Genomic DNA, 21,315 nt, shown 5'->3' with positions numbered 1-21,315 from the left:
TTGCAACTGGCAATCGCCGCTATCTGCTTTATCTCGGCGTCGATGAGCTTTCTCTGGAGGCCTAGACCCCCTCAAAGCCCTTCCTTTCCAGGGGTACGGTTGGAAGGTGGGAAGGAAATAGTTTCCAACGCTAAGCCCCACATTTATGGGCGGGCAGGAAATGGTTGGCAAAATCATTTTAAACCCCCCAACGATTGGATCATGGCAGATAGTTAGATCTGCAAAACGTATTGCAAAACATGTACTAACGAACATGATCAAAAGGTCAAACAATAGTAGCATTTCTTATTCTAGCGCATAAATGCCTTTTTTTTGCAAATCCTACAATATGAAAAAAAAAATACATTGATTGATATAGAAATATAACAGTATGTTTGAAGCAACAGTTACTTTAAAGTTTAAACAAACCCGCGTATGACAACACAACTATGTTTGTGCATTTGAATTGTGAAGGAAATGTGATGTTATACGTGCGAAAATATGGTATTTCTAAATCTCTTTTCTACTACCTTTATTGTTCTATCGAGCTGCCCAAGTAATTTTTAGTAATTAATTGAAATATAACAATATGATTAATACCACTGCATATAATGCTAATACCCCTGGAAATATTGATGATGGAATAAAAAAAAGTACAAACCAACGAACAATGTATCGCGTCATCGTTTTTAGGTATCATAACCAAACAAAATTTAATGAGTAATTCTAGTAATTTAAAAGTTGATAAGCGTTACTCACATTACAGAGCCAACGTTTATGAGAAATCTAGAAACGCAGGCTAAATGTTTTACTAGTTACACTGCAAAGCTGAAAGCTCTTGAGATTGACATTTTTGGCATTTTTTGCGTTATAGATAAGATTTCGTGACGAAAAACAAAAGAATCAATTGGAATGAAACATTTAGTTTTATTTAATTGAAATATTTTCAACTTTTCATTGAAAAACCTTCAGACAATTCCGAGAGTTTCCCGCTTCTGTAATAAATTCTTAAAAGTGATCGTTTTGATACAGGTTAGTGCATTGAATTTTCTCCAAAAAAGGGGAAAAGATTGTAGGATGAATCCATGAATGTATTCTCTGGTTGTTTTTGGTGAATACTGGTATTTTCGCATATACAGGCTTTGCCAGCCAACTTTGCCTCGAAAGCGCGTGATTTTATCTCTAACACACGTTATTTTGAAATAGCTTATACATTGTAACATTGAAGCAGTAAATCCAAAAAGTCATCAAATATTTGATTGTACAAGCAAAAAACCATTTCACAAAATAATCAAAAGAATTCCAATTGGAGCCCACGGACAATAGTAATCAGAAAAGATTGTTTTGCTCAACAACGTATTGCACACCGTCCTTCTGAAAACCATGTTAGACAGTGGCGGGTTTACAAAACGATTGTTTGGCTCAATAAAGTATTTTAATTTAAAACATTCTTCTGAAAAACTTGTAAGACAGTGGGGGGATTACACTTATAGGGGCCCTACGCGAGAAAATGAACGGAGGATACCCCCTATGCAATACCTTAAAAAATTATAAATGTTCGTCTGTTTTAAAAATTTTCAACAAACTCAATGTTACCTATTTTTTTCCTACAAAATAAGTTTCCTCCTGACTTCACGGTGTTTTGATTGATTTTATCAATTTGGTCTATTCTTAATCAATGAATAGAATATTAAAAAATGATGTAGTTATACTTCGGATCCCATAACCGTACCTCGTCTTAAAACGAATAACGTTTTGCATTTGGAATGGTATGCAACGTTACCAAATGTATGCCAACAAAATATGCCAAAAACGCATTGCTAAATATTAGATAGATTAAACTGTTCAAGTTTTGCAGGTTGCTTTACGACTATGATTACATACTATATTAACCTTTCTTTAATTCATCTTAGTCTTAATTTTTATCTTCTTCTTCTTCTTCTTCTTCTTCTTGGCGTAACGACCTTGTTGGTCATGCATGCCTTTATTAAGGACTTACAAGACTTTTCCCTTTGTGTACGTGGATAGTCAAGTTCTCTCGTATGGTCGGGTCTCGGTTGGAATACGAACTCAAGTCGTCGAGGTGGAGAGCTCCGGCGCTTATGGGTCGATTTTTTAACCGGTCGTCGCGGACCCCCATCAATGTTTATAAGATACAATATAATTAAACATTATTGTACGATTAATCCCATTCCATTCTATCGATCATTAAGGAATGTTGATGTATTTTATAGAATATTTGTTTAAGTATAAATCTAACGAACTTGGCCTTTGGAAATTCCGCCTCTCGTGCCCACATAGTGCGCGCACCGTTATATCTATCCCTGTTGTTAGAGTAAGTTACATGTTTTCAAATGTAATAAGCATTATCAAATTAAAACTATACTAAGTGAAGATAAGCTTTAATATTTTTCTATGTTTATTCTAAAAATAATGATTGTTCTAAATGTAGTTACACTTAGTGTGAGTTACTGCTTCTTGCAACTTTGAGACGTCAGAGGCATTGGAATCGACTTAACACCTTGTTTCCAACTCTTCGCCAGTGCAGGTGTATCTTTGCACAAATCAGAACACACATTGCGTTGCTACATCACCTGTCGTCTGTCCCTATCACGCCGAATTTGTCCTTGCCAATCGATGGACGGGTCATCCCCAACGCCTTTCCGGTCGCACCAGATCACCTACCTACCCTACGCGGCCGTACATCTTATCATCGATGCGCCAGCGAAGTGATGCAACAAAAAATAAAATAAAAGTAAACTATAGCTGAGGGGGGAAAAAGAAATTTGTTAACTTTACTGCATACCTGCTTTATGGGGCACATGCGGGGATGCGATACGATACGCGGCTGTGCAACGTGCAAACATTGGAGCCAAGAATTGCGGTGTTTTCGCACCTCTATCCTTCAAGCTGTGCGGCGGCGTAGACACAATTGCACGAACTATCATCGGTTTGCGATAAGCAACTATCGGCTACTGATAAGGCGTGGGTGAAGCCACTACTCGCTCGGGGGGAAAAACACATGCATGGAACGTTCTAACTCCACAGAGAAGACGTTTTCTGACGGCGAAGTATGATTTACAATCAAATGGTGAGAAATGTGAGGCACATTTTATGTTTTGTTGCTGGCTCCCAACCGGTTTTGAGGCAGTCAAGTTGGGGCCGGAAGGGCACCACCAACTGATCGTACCACAAGCTATCCTTAATCAAATAACGACCCACATCTGAAGTATTTTCGGTAGCAGCCAACCGGCACTCGAGCCACTCGGCAGCACGGCAGGATGAGGCAGGTGCTAAATGAAATGCTAATTAATTATATTTACCTTGGCGAAAGTGGCCCGGAGCAATTGAACGAGCGCACGGAGACTTTGTTTGCAAATGAGCCCACTTTATGACGGATGGCAGATTGATATTTGCTGAGAGTGCGGCGCTGCGCTAGGAAAATGGTTGGCCACCTGAAGTAGTACAATCTCCTGCTGCCCAAGCCAGCCAGCATAAGAAGCGTAGCATCGACCGCCTGCCGTCCTTCTCGTAGCAGGTATCGGCGCTGAACGATCACAATGGTACTATGGTGTGTGGTCCGGGCCCCTATTGGAGAACCACCACTTAAACGCCAGAGTACGATCGACACCGTAGTAATTTGATTACCTCTTCGCCCGCGTTGAGAGCGCTCCTTCAGGGGAGCAAAGTGAAATTAATTTTAATACAAACAGACACCAAATACCACTTCTTCTGGCTCTCGAATGAAGCACTGTAGCTTAAGCTAGTATTATTTGCTTATGCACACAATTTGTAGTGTTTAACTTGTTTTAAGGGGCGAGTTTTCGACGATCCAGGATAAAATGGATAGCTTTGGGAACTCTAGGACGAAATATGCAATAAACCAGGTATTGTTGATCTGGGTACAAACAAAAAGTACACAATCCAAACATAAATAAATGGGTTAAATCTTTCTACTTTTCTTTTTAATTCCAAAAAAGAATTCCAATAAAGAAGAGTAATTGTGGAATATTTGACAATATAAAATTGTCTGCCATGCTGCTAACATGCTGACAACAGCGCCATCTGTATCTCAAGCTTATAAGTGATTTCCACTCACCATCAAATTATTCGTAAATGTTGCTATTGCAGTAGTTTCTCAAACATTTAATCAAAGTAAGCACAAAACTTGCTTTCATAGACATCCTTCGTTTTGAGAAATATTTAATATTTATTTAACTAATAATGTAAGTAGTTCTCTGTTTTCCGTGGCATTTACAGTCCCTCGATGAATCTGGTATCGCCCAGCAGCGAAGAATTCCATAACATTCCAACGTGTCCGATTAGCATTGTAACGCAATATTCTTCCTATATCCATAAGTAGTCACACAGTTTTCCCTTCTTTACTCCTTTATAATGTACAAACAATTTCCGTGTAGCTCCCATTTTATGTTGGGGAAAGAATGATTAAAAACAAGATACAGCAGCTTACTTTAGCTCTTATTAACACATGAGGAAAATGTAAAACAAATATTTAAAAAAAACATTGATAACCGAATTCACACGCCCATTCTTTGCTAATATAGTGTTTGCAGACCCCTAAAATGTTACGGTTAATGTTAACAAGTAACTTAGCACGGTATAGCCCTATTACTTACATCGCATCGTACAATACGAAGGTCCGGTTTGTTTGCCCAGTTTATGTAGGTTTTCTGTCTCTTCAGTACGGAATTCTACACGGTTTCGAATTTTTACTTAGGCTTGTCGAAAACATTTCCTTTGCTCTTAACTCTACGGACACTGTACACATAAGGATGGTTTCTTTTTTGTGTTTGGTTTCATATGTTAATCTCATACAAGTTCGGGCATTGAGTGATTCCTTAACCTTGAGTGCAACTTTTTCATCAAAGCAGATTTTCCACTTTACCTTTTCGGTCTGATTGAGAATTACATAGTACTGTTCTTGTGTGGCTGATGTGGCGTTTTGATCACCCTGTTCTCTTGCGAAACTTGTGGACATTTACATCGGTTTGAAATTTGCTATCGTATATTCAGTAACGACAATTACATCCATCCCTACATTCGTGGAGCATGCATACCACTTTCATACAAAGGTGCACTATACATTCTCGAGACGGCTTATCATCTCACGTTTTCCATCCTAGCCTAGGAATAATTTGTTTGATTTAATCTTCTAACCGCGTACTGAGGAATAGCTTGTCCCATGTTGTGGCAAACTTCAGTTTGCCCAGTTGCGCTGTATTTTATGTCCTACGCATATACACATTTGTTTCACATTCGGCCAGAGTTGAGAAGCTATCATTTCCGACCGGATGCCCACCGTTTGCTGTACTGGTTGGCCTCCCAAGGGTTACCATACATAACGTTGCTGACGGGAAGGCCGCAGCCCTAACAACTCCATTAATTCACCAGCACAGCCTCTCCAAACAGAACGAAGGTGAATCTTTCCCTAGCGTTCTGCGCACTCGGCTTGCTCGCTCACTTGCTTTATTCGGGTGGGTGTCATTTCTTCTTAATCCGTTGCGCAATCCATTCTAATCCCTGGTAGAGGCTGAAAAGCAAAAGCGGGAGGGAATGTTACCGGTTAAATAAGCGACCTATTTTTTAATTACTCGAGGTAACAAGGTTGTGCTACATACCCTTCGCCCGTTAGCGCACAGCAGGACTGTATGTGCCACTGGTGATTTTTGATGGATGTTAGATCTAATTGTTTGGAAATTTCAGCTGCACTCATGGAGTCTTTTAGATCCTGGAGAATAAGAAGGAAAGAAATTGTTAAGGTACATACATCGGACAGAGTTGATGAGGCATAGTTGCAAATGGTTTCTGAGGAACGGAAAAGTTACATAACAAGCCCGCGATGGGGTACCGAAAAGGCAATCGTTTCTTAAGACAGGACTCGATCATTTTTCAGATGATTCATGTTGACCAATCAAATTAAATTTATCCAGGTTTAGATACAGTTAAAAGGATTTTAAATATAGTTGTTTTTAAATTAATGCCTTACGGATTTGTAGCAATGATATCATTTTATTTGTATATGCTTTACGCATGAGTTTTTCTGTATTCCATTGGAAATAAAAAAAAAAAATAGCAAGCGAACCAATTTATCTAAACAATTATTACTTCTTTAAATAGAAATTAAATGAATTCTTTCTTCTTCTTCTTGGCGTAACGACCTCTTGGTCATGCCTGCCCGTTAAGGGCTTACGAGACTTGTTTCCCTTTTGTACGTGGATAGTCAGTCCTCTCGTACAGGGGAGGGTCCGGTCTCGGTTGGGATTATTATTAAATGAATTCTTTAAATAAAGCAAAAAACAATCGCATTATCAATTATCAAAAGGAATGCTTCAGATCGTCTAGCTGTTAGGGAATCCTTTTTAAATACATATACATTTATACATTATGAAATGGTCAAGGTATTTATATCACAATAAGATTTATTCAAATACTAGTACAATAACGAATGAAACCATTTTTAGTAAGATTGATAAAAAGAGAGGTCGATGTAAAGCATAATTTAATACAGACTTGCATTAAGCAAGGGTTTCTTCACAATACGATACAGATCGCTAGAAATTCTAGACCTCCGCGTCCCGGTTGAGCCTCATGGCCTTACGAATATTGTTGAACATATAATATCCCGAGCAGTCGAAAGAGTTTCACAGATCGAAGTCAAGGGACATGGATCCTGTTGGTCACCATGATATGCTCGAAATCAAATGCGAGGGTCGTTCTCAACTTTCTTCCAAAACATCAACTCTCCTAGCTGCCCATTAACAGTAAACAAAATTAGAAGTAACTGTAAACAATATTCACATGGTTTCCACAGATTGTTGCATGGTATGCTGTGACTTCTCTTTTTAGGAATCTTGATTCTTAATTTCTTCTTCGAGTTGAACATTGAAATGCTCCTAGTTTATCATCTTACCTGCTTATTGGCGTACACTAATAAACTAGCCTTGGTTAAGTCTTCGTGCTGGAGCATTTTGTACAATTCCTCACGTGTCACCGCTAACCGTTCGCGATCCGTTGAGTCTATTACCATGATGATGAACTGTGGTGTGCCGTATTCGGAGGAATCGACAGGACATAAAAAAGAAGAAATAAAAAGTCAAGTACAGTAAAACTTTGCCCTCGGTTTCTAGTAACGTATCGTTACCGGTTGGGTCAATTCACACATGGCACACATGTTGCTATTTTTACGCAGGATAATAAGTCAGGCGGCAACTCTCCGCTCCTGCGCCAGCAAGCACGTGGCTCATGAGAGCGCCCCCCTCTCCCCTCGAAACGTTGCCTTCCTAGCGGGTTGCTTACCTCGGTGTTTGTGTAGTACGTGCTCCACGCGGCCCGTAAGCTTTGCTGTCCACCCAGGTCCCAGACGAGAAAGTGAATATTTTTCCAAACAATCTGCGTCATCAGAAGAGTTGCGTGAGGGAAGAGAAACGTAGAAGAAGTGAGGTAAACTATAAACGTGTTTGAATGCACTCGTGCTGTCAATACAGTTTTCAGCGATAAGCAGCTTATGAGTTTAGCGGCCGAAGCCGGCCAGTTTTGGAGTAATATTTTTTCCTCTCTAACACCAAACCAAACGCGCACGGTGAGGTTTATGTTTGTTTTAAACGGCAGAAAGATCCATAAACCGCGAACCCATGCTAGTGGTGGGAAGCAAGGGAAGAAAAAGGTTTCCCTTTCGATGGCGCTTTTCCATTGGAATAGGTCATGGGCTGGTGGGATGGTGGATATGGAGATGGGTGGCGGGCCATTCATCCTACTAACCTCTTCCACGTTCGAGCCGATCGTTGGGCTCGTGTGAACGACTTCATTCATCAGAAACTGGTACAGGATGGTCGTCTTGCCCGCGTTGTCTAGGCCGACCATAACGAGTTTGTGTTCTGAAAGCAGGAAGAGAGAAAAGAAAATACAGTGATGAAATGGTGTACATTGTCAAGCCCTTGTCAAGCCTTTAAATTACCCTCAGGTCAAGCAAACAATTAAATCTCCAGGTCAACAACAATACCAAAGGGTTTGATTCTGTGCTTCTTTTATCACAATGGACAGACGATGAATCATTGCGTTGCAAAATCATTCGATGACTATAGTTGCCAGTTTTCATTCAGTAAATCAGTAAATTTAAACCTTATGCTAATGCAAACATTGCTTCAAAATATTTATTGAACTGATTCATTTACTGGTTTCTCAGGGAGTAAAATGAACGGTCAAAAGAGTACAAACTGAAACTTTTAAAAAGGAATCCAGGTGACAACATCTTCAAGGATATGTGAACAAGCGATACACGCCATTACATTACACCCATTTCCATGAATTAATTTTCATTGAAATTTAAAAGTGATTCCATTACCCGCTAATGAATTACATCTTTATCGTCCGTTTAAAATTCAACACCCCCGAGTAAATGGAGTGATTTCAATCGCGTTTTGTACCGTGATGATAAGATTACTACTACTTCTACCACTCCTCGCGGAAAATTGTCGCGTGCAGGGCGAAACAAAACAAATTTGAATTTAAACCACATGCTTCTGTGCTACCACCGGCGACAAACAGTTCACACACCATAAAATGGCCAGCTTTACAATGTGGCAAACAGCGCGTTGAAACATTGTATCACACAATTTACCGGATAGCGCCGGATAGCTACAATACGGTAAGGTTGGAACATAGGGCAGTGGTCTCCCGTTTCAACCGAAAACTAGGTGAAAATAAAGGACCTGAACATGATCTTCATTTTATGCCATCGATCAAACCAACACTGACAGTTATAAAGATGTCTCAAAATGTCTAATGTCACATAAGGACAAGTTGCTAGAAGGAAAGTGATAAAATCTACCTCCCCGAGATAAATTGGCTGACGTAACATATGAAATAAGATGCACTCCTTCAACAAACAACATAAAGTTCTTGCAGATGTTTGCAGATCAATTCTTTACACTCTCTTTTATTGCCAAAAAACAACAATTGTTGTTGAAACTATCAGATTGTTATCAAAGCGAGGCTTTTTGATAGCATGTTTTTCCAGGCTTCATTTTAAATTGTGGGGCAAAATGGCCCAGATAGTTGGGCAGGATGATCTCCGTTCATATATTTGTAAATTAAAGCTATTTGTCATGATTTCATATTTAGTATTATCTGCAATTCTATCACAAGTAAAACATCACAAAAAGTAGAATATGTCAAGAAGTTTAAAGTGCATTCAACTCCATACAACATTTTGTTTTGTGGCAATGAAATTTACAACAAATATTTAAATATGAAATATCTAAAACCAATAATTTGTGAGATTGTGGATACAGAATAGGTACAAATTGAGTTATTTAGTTTAGATGAGACAGTGGCATACTGAATAAGTTTGGCAAAGTAATGGCAAAACAAATGTTTTGCCTAATATTTACGGCAGTTATTCAACCCTATTTAGGATATTTTGATTTGTTTCTCTCGCCTTAACCAGCGGATAAAGATTATGAATAAAATTCTTTTCTGTATTCGTTAAGTAATATATTGAGATACTTTATTTATGAATGTTTGCTTAATTGCAATATTTGGACAATTGCAATATTCTTGTTTTCTCTGTTAAATCTTAATCAAGAGATTTGAAATTCGCATAAGCTGCATAAGAGACGCCAATGAACATATTGTAGTACTTCGTTTTGATTTAAATGCCTTAATTTCGCTTAAAAAGAGCCAAGGCATTTCGAATCATACCAGTGAGATCACGAACAGCTGATCATGCTAAAGGGTTTAGTTCGCTGAAGCTTATGGACGCTGCGTGGACCAGTTTATATACATTTGTCCGCGTCATGCCAGCGCGTAGTTGAACCGAGCGCTCCGGAATACCACAACACCGTCCTTCCTCTCCTCCACCTGCACGTGTCGCTTAACGGTTGATCGACCATAACCATTATCAGATTGCTCCCTTACGCATGCGGTTGCAGCCGTTCAGGAACCGGTGGGGCCAGTCGGTCTCGGGGAATTAAGCGGATGGTTTGAAAATTATCCCACGCATGACCGAGAGCGGGCGGTCGGACACACGATGGCTTAACCGTATGTGCACACAACGACCTCGGGAGGTTTACTTGCGGCATGGTGACCGTTCGAATGCGGGATACTGGTGACTCGGGTCAGGTCATACCCTAATGAAGTGGAGTAAAGCTTCTGCAGTCGGGTGGGGGGTAGCAAGTCGTGCGTTCGGTTGCTCGTGACACAGCGCTGTACAGTGGACAGACAGAGGAACTGTTTCAGCCACTACGGGTAAGATGGATATCTCTGTGGAGCAGGGTTGATCTCAGGGTTTACCATTTTTAATCAAGCCTTTTCCAATTTGTACAATGAGATGGATGCGATTAGTGTGATTGAACTTTCGGAATCTTTCAAAAAGAAGTCACCGCCTAATTAAAGTGATAATTTGAAGATTACGTACGATCGTCTAGTAGCTTTCATTAAGATCAATTCACCACCCAGTTAAATCTTAAACCCCCAACAGAGATCCTATAAAAATAAATCTGGCCCGCGGGTAGAAAAGCTGTTTAAATAGAGCCGTGTATTCCACCTGGACCCAATGACTATGCGAAACACGTAAGCACCTGAATGATGTGTCTTCAACGAGCGAAAGTTATCCGGTGTCGTGTTCCGGGGGGGATAGGTCTCGAATTGCCTCCTCGCGCCACACCTCAGCAAAGCTAGAGGAACCCGCAGTGAAACGCTTGTCTCGTTGCAAGTTATTTTGATTTACATACGGTGACAAGCGAGTGCAAAACCAATGGACGCAATAATAGTTTACGTTCAGCGAACTTCGCCCAGTGAAAGTACTCGCTATAACTTATAACGGATCTCGTCGGGAGGGCTTGATTTGATGGCCTAGTTTGAATTAATATCAATTTGGATTAATGGATTTGATGTCCGAACTAGTATTTATTGCGTGAACTTTTTTTTTTTTTAATTGGGACAGGTGGCTTTTTCTCACTGAAAACGATCAATTATCTACATGTGTATTAAATTAATTGGACAGGCTGTTTACGAAACCGTTTCAAGGTCATTGAATGTTCGAATTAATAATAATTCTTGAACATATGGTGGGTTCAATTTCCAAATTTTCGTTCCACCACATTTTGTGCAGTATTTTCTAACCGGGATCAATTTAGCAACGTGTGGTTGTATAACACCTGGCTCAATTCGTCGAGCTAAACGATACCATCGGGACGCATTAGGAAACAGTGATCCTTTGCAACCACGGCAATATCCATAAAATAAACTCGGAAAACACGCTCCAAGCAAGCTGCTGGGGTGTGCCTTTTTTTAGTTTATCATTCACGTGGAAATGGCAGTTATGGCAGAGAAAAAAATCAATGGTTTACTATATTTTTACTCATAGTCACGACCCACCGTGATAAGGTACAATGTAAAGGATTTAATTTTATACTCATTTCAATGACAAAACAATAATTTATATGTAGTAACAGGACATTTTAAACCAATAATAACAAGCCAACCGGAACGTACGAAAAACATTTGAATGTGTGAGTGTAACGAAAAAAATTGGGCCAGAAAATAATCGTTACCGAAATCGAAGGTTTCACTTTTCAAAGTGACCTTCGGAATTTTTTAAAACTTGATGAGATGCTGACATTTTGAAAGCGAAAAGAGACGAAATGAAACAAACAGAGCAACAAAGGAAAACTGTTTTTGGGATAGCGGGTTTAGATTGCTTGGATGAAAATGTATGATTTTAAAGAAGGTCTCAAAACAAAACAACCTAAAGATTTGTACTTAGAAGAAAGCTGTTTTCGTGTATTGTGTTCGTAACCAACTAAATCGGAATATTTAACATGTCCAAAAACACGGGTGACTTTTAATTACAACTTTATCTAACGCCTTGTAGGTCAGGTAAATGTTCATCATTTTGTAATTCGCCACCATTCCTCGGCATTGTTTACATTCGCCAATCGTTTATGTGCACCAGTCCACAACACGATGATAAGCTTGCCTCTGCTCAAAGTAATGCACGTCTGTTAGTCCGCCAAAGCTTGATAATACAGCACGCGAAGCCAATTCACTCAAAGGAAAACAAGAGGAAGAAATGAGAGCAAATGATTATGGTCGATCCGCCGTGCTAGTGTTCGTCGTAAGATCACGGCCGCGATCAAGACCATAGACCTTTCACTAACTGAACACGAAACGAAACCTTCAGCACAACAGTTACGAAAACAAACCGCGCCTTACATTCCCCCGACGTCAACAACATATGTGGGCTCAATGTACTGTTTTTTTCTCTGCTGTTTTGTAGCCACTTACCTTCGTTGCCGAAAAGGCTCCATATTTTGGCAAAGAGCAATCCCATGGTTGAACACCTTGGAGAACCGAGCAGTAGGCGGAAGATGCGGATCTTTCTTCAACCGGGACGATGACAGGTAAACGTAGTTCGATATGGTGATTCTGACGGGAACGATTCGTCACCCACTGCGTTTAGCACCGATGTGCCGTACACCAGGACTCAACAAGACGACCGGGAATCCTTACAACGGATGCCATTACACACCGATCCGGAGGTAGACTAAAGTGGGTAAACTATTTGCTGACTGTGCACTTGCTTTTTACTTTTCTTGCTTACACACACTGGACGTCGTCGTCGTTGTTTCTTTTCACTCCCTTTCTCCAGCAACTGCTTCACTTATACGCTTTGCACAGCGCACAAAGATATTCCCATTGAAGCCCACCTAGAGCCAATACGTTTGGCACGGCGAGCGAAAGTGGTTCTCTTTGTTGCAGATTGCTTTCGTTTCGTTTTCACTCTAATTGTTGTTTACTCTTGACTGCTTCTGGTGTCGGGAGGGTTATCCAAAGTTGGTTTGCTAATCAAAGATGGATTGCGTCGTACTTCCGACGCGATGCTGGAGAATTTCGACGATAGCTAGCATCAATTTGGCACCGTCGTTAGGACTGACCTTTAATCGAAGTCTGCCAATGTGGACCATACGGACGGGAATACCGCGAAGCAAAAGATAACACGAAACCAATTGGTGTGCTTGTTAAAGATATGAGAAACCAAGCACGGATCACGGGAACGTAACGACGATCTGCCAACGAAGGTTTACTAAACACGTAATAGGAGTCGTACGTGTTTGAATATTCTCTGGACAGCAAAGAGGAGCAAATGTACACGCGAATGTCTAGCTTGAATGATCAAAATAATAGAAATTGGACTACGTTTTGCACGACACGACGATGGTCCTCTATGGTGCACAGTCAAGGTATATATTGCACTGCATAGGCAGTGTGGTAAGGAAGGCTTTTGACATAAGCAAACCAACATAAAAAATACTTTGTGAAAAATAACCAGCATAGTCCGTTTGTAGGAGGCAATAGCACTCTTAAACCCACTAGGCAGCTCAAAATATCGCCCTAAAACCGTCCGAAGCACGAATAAACGTCCTACTTTGTTGTATGGGGATGAAAAAAATGTTAATTAGTTACCAAAACACAACATAACAAAAACTACTAACCTTAAATCGTATGTACACGCCTTGATCCAAACTGTCAACTTTTAACTACAAATCAAGGTCCATGCAGAGCCAGGTTTAGTCATTTAAGGCTTAAGAACTGATTGTCAATTTTTCAACCGGTTTGCCAAAGTCCGGAACTTTTGAGGCAGGAGGTTGCGTAAAACATTTGCCGTTCAACTGTCTACCCGGGTAGTTTTTGGAGTTTTATTTTCAAATAACTTTTTATTGGATTGTTGTATCGGCATGAAACGTTTAGAATGCCTCGGCATGAAACGGTTAGAAATACTAGTTAAATGATTTATTCCATTCATTTACCCAAGGAGAACCTTGCTGCACTTTCCTACCAAAGGTATACATGCCTACCAAAAAGGACCTTGCCAAGTGTATTTTTGGTAGGCATGGACTCCTCATAACCTACCAATAATTTTTCTTTGGGAGGCACCGCAGTGGAAAGAGGTACTGGCTGTCAAACCTTTGTTTGTTTACTGGTTACTGTTTACTGTGCACCAACTAGCAAGCATTCGACCGTGTTTTTACCAGCGTATTCGTTGTTTCATTAGTTGTTAGATTTTTCTTATAGCCGTTGTTATCGGGTGTAACATAGTATCGGTGGCCAGTGTTCGATAGCAGCGCTTGGATCGACCGACTCGGGGAGGTTAACCGGGGCCGGGTTAACTCGCATCAGACAGTAAGTACGTGTGTAAGAACCCACAGCAGCGTTCTTAGTGATGATGATTTTTCCGCGCTTTTCACATATTTCAGTGTCTCAACAAGGAGGAAGAAGCGGCTTCAAGCGAACATCAACGCGTTCTATGTGTTTTCACTGGCCATGACAAAGTGGTGGTGCACATCGTACATCGAAGGAGCTTGCTACGATCCATGGTCGCTGTTTGCCAGCACGAACCAGAGGAGGGGACGGACCATTTCGGGATGTTTCGCCTGATCGCCTTCCGAACCGGACAATAATTTATTATTATTATTATCGATATATCAAAACAATAAAACAATCAAAAATATTTTCCTGCTTGAAAATAATTATTATGGGAAAGAAAAGATATCCTGAACTCAGCTCATATAATATACTACGAATGGGTATACGTTTTTTGCACGTATTACTGGGACTCTTGCTGGAACTACATAGTACCAGCAACAATGTCAATTTCTGTCAACCGGGAATTGACATTGTTGCTGGTACTATGTAGTTCCAGCAAGAGTCCCAGCAATCTGCCATGGAAAAACTTGCTGGTACTACATGACAGCTGAAAAAAATTTGAATTTTTGTCAACCGGGCATATAAAAAAAACCTCGCGCGATGTCGCACGAATCGCGCTAGGTTTTTTTTTGCATGGAGTTCAGCGTCTGTCAGGCGACGTCGCGTCACGCGACGGTGCAGTCTAGAAAGCGTGTTATGTGACTAATTCGACTCAAATCATTGTGAGTCGATTCAAACAGTTTAGGATCAAGTCAGAATCGAATCAAATCGAGTCCCAAACCAATCAAATCTGATTCGAATCCTAATCGATTTTAATCTTTAGAATCCGTCAAATGGGATCCAAATCTTTAGAATCTGTCAGATGGGATTCAAATCTTTAGAATCCGTCTAGGGATCGAATCTTCGAATCTTCCGAATCCAGATTCTGCCAACACTAGATAAAACGTTTGACAGGCAAGTAAAATAACAAAACACAAAGATTCATACCGAAATGGCCGCGGTATTCGTCGTTGTTGGTTGCTTTATGGTGTAAAGTTAGTGGTTTTCATGCTTTTATCTGTATTTGCTTTCAAATCAATGCGTTGATGGAAAGCACTAATCACACTGCATAGTTTAGTGCAGCTAGCTAAGTAGAGAAACGTATGATCGGTCGATTAAAATAAACTTAAAGGACAACAACAGTAACCCCATAAGGAATAATAAATGTCGTTTATCTACATTTGTTCAATGAAAAGTTGATGCAAAACGCGATTAATGTGTTGTACATAAAGAAGATTTTCCCTAAAAGTGCGATAATATGATGTGAATTGGCGAGTAGGCAGTGATACGCAAAAGCAAACACAATTCGTTTTCGGTAATGTACGGCGCTTTGGAACGCATTTCTACATTGCCAGTTTTATTGGGATCGTTGGTGATAATTAATTTTTTGATAAGCGGTCCCAGAAGCAGAAGAACCTAATCTACGTTCGAGAATATTTTAAGGTTACCAGTGTTAACGGGAAGAGATATTTACGTGAAATGAATGACGGGTAAGTTATGTTTATTGTGTTTTATTTGAATTATTATTGAGTCAAATCCCAGCAGCAACTTATTATAACATGTATTATCAACCAGTCCAACGAAGAGTGCCTTTCGTATGTAATTAAACAGATGCGTACTACAGCTATAAGAAACTGCATAAATGCATCCCGACAAGTGCAGTTTGTTTAAATACATTTAATAAATAGACATCCCATTTCCATCTCAACGGACGGCAGGGCATTTCGATGGCAGACTCGCATGAGAAACTCTAAAAAAGTAAAATAGCAAGACCAGCACAGTACATAAAACGAATGGGCGCTGGAGATGTACATTTGTTAACCTCAGAAATAACACTCTCTTTACGTAAATAACTGATGCGCGGGGCCGTCAAGTTAGTATATTTTTCGGAAGAAACTCTTCCAAAACATGCTCATACCCGCAAAACTGCAAACCATAACACGGCAGGTGTATGGACTGAGAATGATCCGGAAACGGGGGGAAAGTGGACTGTTGGGTTTTAAGGTTTCATGAGCAGTGTTTAATTTTTACTAAAGTTTTTCAAGCTAGATATACAAACATTTCTTTCCCTATAATTCAGGTGATTCATCTGCAGCAATAAACTGTCCCTATAAACTGTTGTTTTGTGCAACAGTTTTAATTAATACAACAGGTGTGAGTTTGTACAGTTTCCAAAAGATTTGCACTATTACTTGAACTAAGTTTTTAAATTACCTGAAACTTTTATGCTTTTATTATTTTTTACCATATAAACCCTGCACTACAAAGTCATTTGAATGGCTAATTATGTAGCTTGGAGATCCATCGTCAGAGACGATTTACTTTCGTTATCGAAGCGAAGATATCGCTCGGTTCAAATTCAGTTCAATTACTGCTTATCGACGATCAAATTTGAGATGTTGCAGCAAATAAGAAAAATCATTTTATTAAAAAAAAACAAATTCAAAAAGATAACTTTTTAAAACCATACCATGGCTGATGTTATAAAAATCCTTGCCAATTTTGATTTGATGTCTTGTTGAAATGAAAATACTTCGTACTTATTTGGACATTGTGAGTACTATCAACTACAGAAGGTCTACTCCAACAACTGAATTTTAAGCTGTGAATAATCAGGCACAGTTGGGATAAAATCATACTACTATTACCAACCACCTTACTACTACAAAGCAGTATTCATCCAACTGGCTTAGATATGTAAAAACTTAATATAGTAATGTTTGACTACAGTGTGAATTCAAGCGTTCAATCCTTTATATGAAATCCTTGTATCTCATAATTTTCTTTTCATTACGTAACCGATTAGGGAATGCTTACAAATGAGATGCTTCTATACCAACTAAAATTATCTTCAATTCATCAAATTTCAAAACGCTATAATTTTAATTGAATTTGTATCATGGTCCAATGAATTTAGGTTTGTTTCAGTTGTTGTAATTTGTACCTATCGGTTACATCAATTTATTAAGACCTTCAGGGGTTGCAAACAACCCGAACTGGATTCTTTTGAAGAGTCATAATTCATTGATGCACCCAAAAGTTTAATTAAAAGTTCAATTGATACTGGCAGAGAGCGCACTCGAATGTTTTGAATACCTTTATTCTCCGGTTGCAAGCGGTACTAGCTCTCAACAACCCATGTTTCCTTGTAGTTTTCCACTTGCACTTTGCGCACCCAACCATCAGACTTTTTATCTAATACACTAATCGAAAGGTCACCTGACCGCAGAGTCCGTTCCGCGACAAGGATCAATTTTTAACCTCTTTAGCATACACAAACAAATCAACAAGCGCTCCCGATGGCGCTGATTACATGCTTACCAATGTCGCAAACGTTCAATCGTGACGTCCGTGTGCGCCCTGGACACTCCGCTTCAACTGCCGGGGACTAGATAAAGCATCTTTATAAGCTTGCATAGCTATGCATGAGCCCGGCTGCAAATGCAATTGCAAGCTACAAACACACTCGATGTACCTTCACTCCTTTCTAAGTCCGTCAAGCCCCAGTATCGGTGCTATAAGAAGCGATCGCAACTAGAGGGTTGATCGATAAATTGAAACTCGACGACGATGGCCGAGGTTTTGTACCGGTTTCTCCGGTTCAGTTTGATTCATTCCAACATCATCATTATCATCATCATCATCATCATCATCATCATCATCATCATCATCCCCCCCGTTGAACGTTGTGCACAGGAAATAATTGAAGATCTCCCACTAATGTCTCGTAGAGGGAACGATCGAAGGGTGATTTACAAGATGTTTGGAATGTCGCGTTTCTTCACACGTTGACTCATGACGTTTTGTACTTTATGAGTATTTGCTCCTTTTCGATCGTTTGTATGCATGGTGTGGGCAATAGATGCTGACACGTTTGAAAACGATTTGAAAATACTACCAACGGATAGCAGAAAGCACTAACAAAGCTTCCATTCATTCCATTTATTAGAAGCAGTTCCTTTTTGATATTGATTCCATAGGGATTTTTTGTTGTTCGCAACTTTTTTGCAATTTTATTTACCGGAAATCTCCAACAAAATATGGGCTTGCTTACACCAAAAGCAATAAAGTGACACAAACTTGTAAGATAAGATCGGATGGCACCAACATTTTACCTCGAAATAATACCCGAAACGTCGATATTCAAATGAACTGATTAGCTAACAAAGAACACCATAGAAACCATCCTTTACTCGCTGCTCTACGACGGACATTCCTTCGAGCATTATCATCATGGTCGTCGTCTCACCGTCATCATTTTCATTGGCACATAATTGATTCGCGGTACAAAGGCGCGTTCCAATGAGAAGCTCTTCTCCAATATCCGGTCCACGGTATTGGAGGAAATGCCTACGCTGAAGGTTACTGAAAAGAAAACCGAAATCAATGCACAGCCTCCGGGTGCTGCGCAAACCGCTATAAGGAGCATACAGCAAGTCTGTTACCGCTTGTCCACGAGGACGTTCCCTGCGTGGCGAATGATTAATGCATTAATCATCAGGTCGTTCGAAACCGACCGTTCCAGCCGTTTCACCCCCCCACAAATCCACAATCCCACGGCAATGGGAATTCAATACACTTTCGTCGTGTCCGCGTGCACGGCTCATGCCGAACGGTTCGTGTCGATCGTAGCCTCGGCCGGTTGCTGCTTCTAGTTGTAGTTTGCTGGGTGGATTGCATCCAAAGGTATGGCTTGAGATTACCGTTGGAGTGCACGGACTGTTAGCGGGTGATGCAACACAGCGACCGAGCGGTCTCGGGGGCTCCCGTGTGCGGTATGGATTTTCTGAAGGATACTTGCAACATGATTAATTTTTCGACTAACTTTTAGTACACGATCCTATCGAACGAGAGCGAGTGGAACGATGGAGCGTTTTATTTGCAATCGGCCTTGGAGGGAAATTATGCAAATCAAATTGCTTTAAACTGTTTACTCAATTTTAACTTAATGAACGGCTGAAATCAAACTAATCGAAATCGTGACGATGGAGCTATTCATTTTGACTAAACATCTTTGTAATGCGTCGAATGGAGCTACACGATTAACGACGACAATTGTTCAGTAAAGTTTGCAAAAAACACAAACAAATTGCGAAAACTGGAGCGCTTCAATTGTTTGCTTGAAATTGTCGAAATTGTATATTGCTTGATATTGTCAAAACGGCGTCTAGAATGGGGTTTCAGCATAAATCTTAATGTGAATTACAGAAATATTGTTTGTTCAATAGAGAAAATTTGCTCTATGGTAAAAATTGCAGCAGAGAAATTTGGCTATAGGTCCTCTTCTCGTTTCAATGTGCCACTTCAACCAACTTTTCCTGTTCCAACGTCCGTTCTTTAATTTCCACTACTCTTGCTTTGCTCTAATTTTTGGTTTCTTTCAGTTTCTTCTCGATAGCATCCATTTTGGAACTGTATGATACCTGTCTATAGTCTAGGCTAGGGTTTACTTTATACGTACTTGATGTATGTAATTTAATATTTGGTTTTGCTTAGCTCCAAACAGGCAGATAAAATAAGCTAGTAAAATAATACAATAAAATTTAAAACTTACTGTTTTTGCTAACATTATCTCACATCGTACAAAAAAGTATGTTTCCATCAATACCCCATTTCCCTCTACTAATTATACACAGATAATGATTATTGACGTTTCATGGCATTCTGTTAATCATTTGAAAAACATGATTTCTATTTTACTTCGTTATATTATGGTTTGTATTTGAAAGTGACATGGCACATGTGATATCGCTTTTTTTAGCTCTAATTTAACTAATTTCAGGCAGCCCTGTTATGTTATTGCAGCTTGCGCCCGGGTCTAATGCAACGTTCTGTTTTGTTCGATCCTAGCGGCAACCTAATACCTTTGCGTAAGGTGATGCCCATCAACCTCATCCTAACGTGACGATGCAGTCGGGTACAGTACAGTCAACTCGCAACCGGTGGAGGTATTTTGAGATTTATTTACTCTGCCAACGCGTAAGATGGTTTGCGTCTTGCTCAGGTCATCCGATACAGTGCATCCCGTGGCGGGGGCTTGGAAGCGTAAAGTGAAAACCTTTTCCTCTTGCGAGAATGGTAGAGGCTGGAGTGATTCTGATCCCCACTTGAAAAGGCGTTAGGATACTGCAAACGACCCGAGACGGAAGGCGTGCTATGTAATAGCAAAGGAAGCAGTTTTTGAAAGCCTTTCAGAACGCCCATCTTACGGGAAACAAAAGGGAAATAATTTCCTACCCGTTTTCGACCCCCTGTGCGACCCCAATACACCGTAGACGAAGGTGTGGGCGGCCACAAGCTGGGGTAGGATTTACTAGGTCACGTATCACTTACGCCAGACCGAATAACACCGGGAACCAGACCAATGCACATGCACAAATGTTCCGTCCTAAATGCAGCCTATCAATTGTTGCACTGCAGTAGGACCGGCCGTTCCATCTCCGTCGGTTTTATTCAACTCCCACGGACAGGGATTGTAGAACACCTTGAAAGGAAGGAAGGTGCTACGAGCTTGAAACTTAGAAGCGATGGCAGGCGAAGGACAGGGATTACGTCCGCAGGTGTGAGAAAAATGCGAGGATTGCATCAAAGCACTCATCTATCATTTTTCTGTGGGATTATGGGTCCACTTTTGGGAAGGAGTGCTACCGACGAAACTCTTTACTTTTCGCTTGGAAAGATATTTTTTGCTATTTTCACTCACGATGAAACAAAGTGAAATTTATAGCACGGTTTTTTGCACGTATCCTATTTGGCCGTTGTACAGTCTACTACAACTTATTGTGCATTTCTATTCGGAAAATTGTGGTTTCTGTCCTAGAAATACTATTTGAAATGTGTTTCTTTGCTAACGCCTGTTTGTGTGCAATCGCATGTTTTGTTTTATCTTACAATAGCTATTTTAACTTAAGTGCCTGTTCTTATCCGTTTATCGCCAATTACACATTATCACCCAAGTAAAAGATTGTCAACAAATACTTTTACACCGCTGCCAATGACCCACATAGTTGGTAACAGATAATTCTGATCTTGCCACGAATCTAATATAGAATTGCAATAATATAGAAGTAG

At 40.1% G+C, this 21,315-nt stretch overlaps 1 protein-coding gene across 1 annotated transcript; it reads right to left on the bottom strand.

Annotated features, from left to right (window-relative positions):
- Positions 1 to 4,165: 4,165 nt before the first annotated feature.
- On the bottom strand, positions 4,166 to 13,222 carry LOC131262271 (ADP-ribosylation factor-like protein 5B). The gene is made up of 6 exons (XM_058264626.1): positions 12,286 to 13,222; positions 7,759 to 7,874; positions 7,297 to 7,389; positions 6,911 to 7,036; positions 5,619 to 5,728; positions 4,166 to 5,530 (listed from the first exon to the last, which is right to left on the bottom strand). The coding sequence occupies exons 1-6, from the start codon at positions 12,329 to 12,331 to the stop codon at positions 5,482 to 5,484; spliced, it is 540 nt and encodes a 179-aa protein (XP_058120609.1). The 5' UTR covers positions 12,332 to 13,222; the 3' UTR covers positions 4,166 to 5,481.
- Between the last annotated feature and the right edge of the window lie 8,093 nt (positions 13,223 to 21,315).

The sequence above is a fragment of the Anopheles coustani genome, chromosome 3 (assembly GCF_943734705.1).
Source record: "Anopheles coustani chromosome 3, idAnoCousDA_361_x.2, whole genome shotgun sequence".
In the NCBI taxonomy this organism is placed as follows: Eukaryota; Metazoa; Arthropoda; class Insecta; order Diptera; family Culicidae; genus Anopheles; species Anopheles coustani.
Note: the sequence above shows the minus strand (reverse complement) of the source record. Positions and strands in the feature narration are given on the sequence as shown.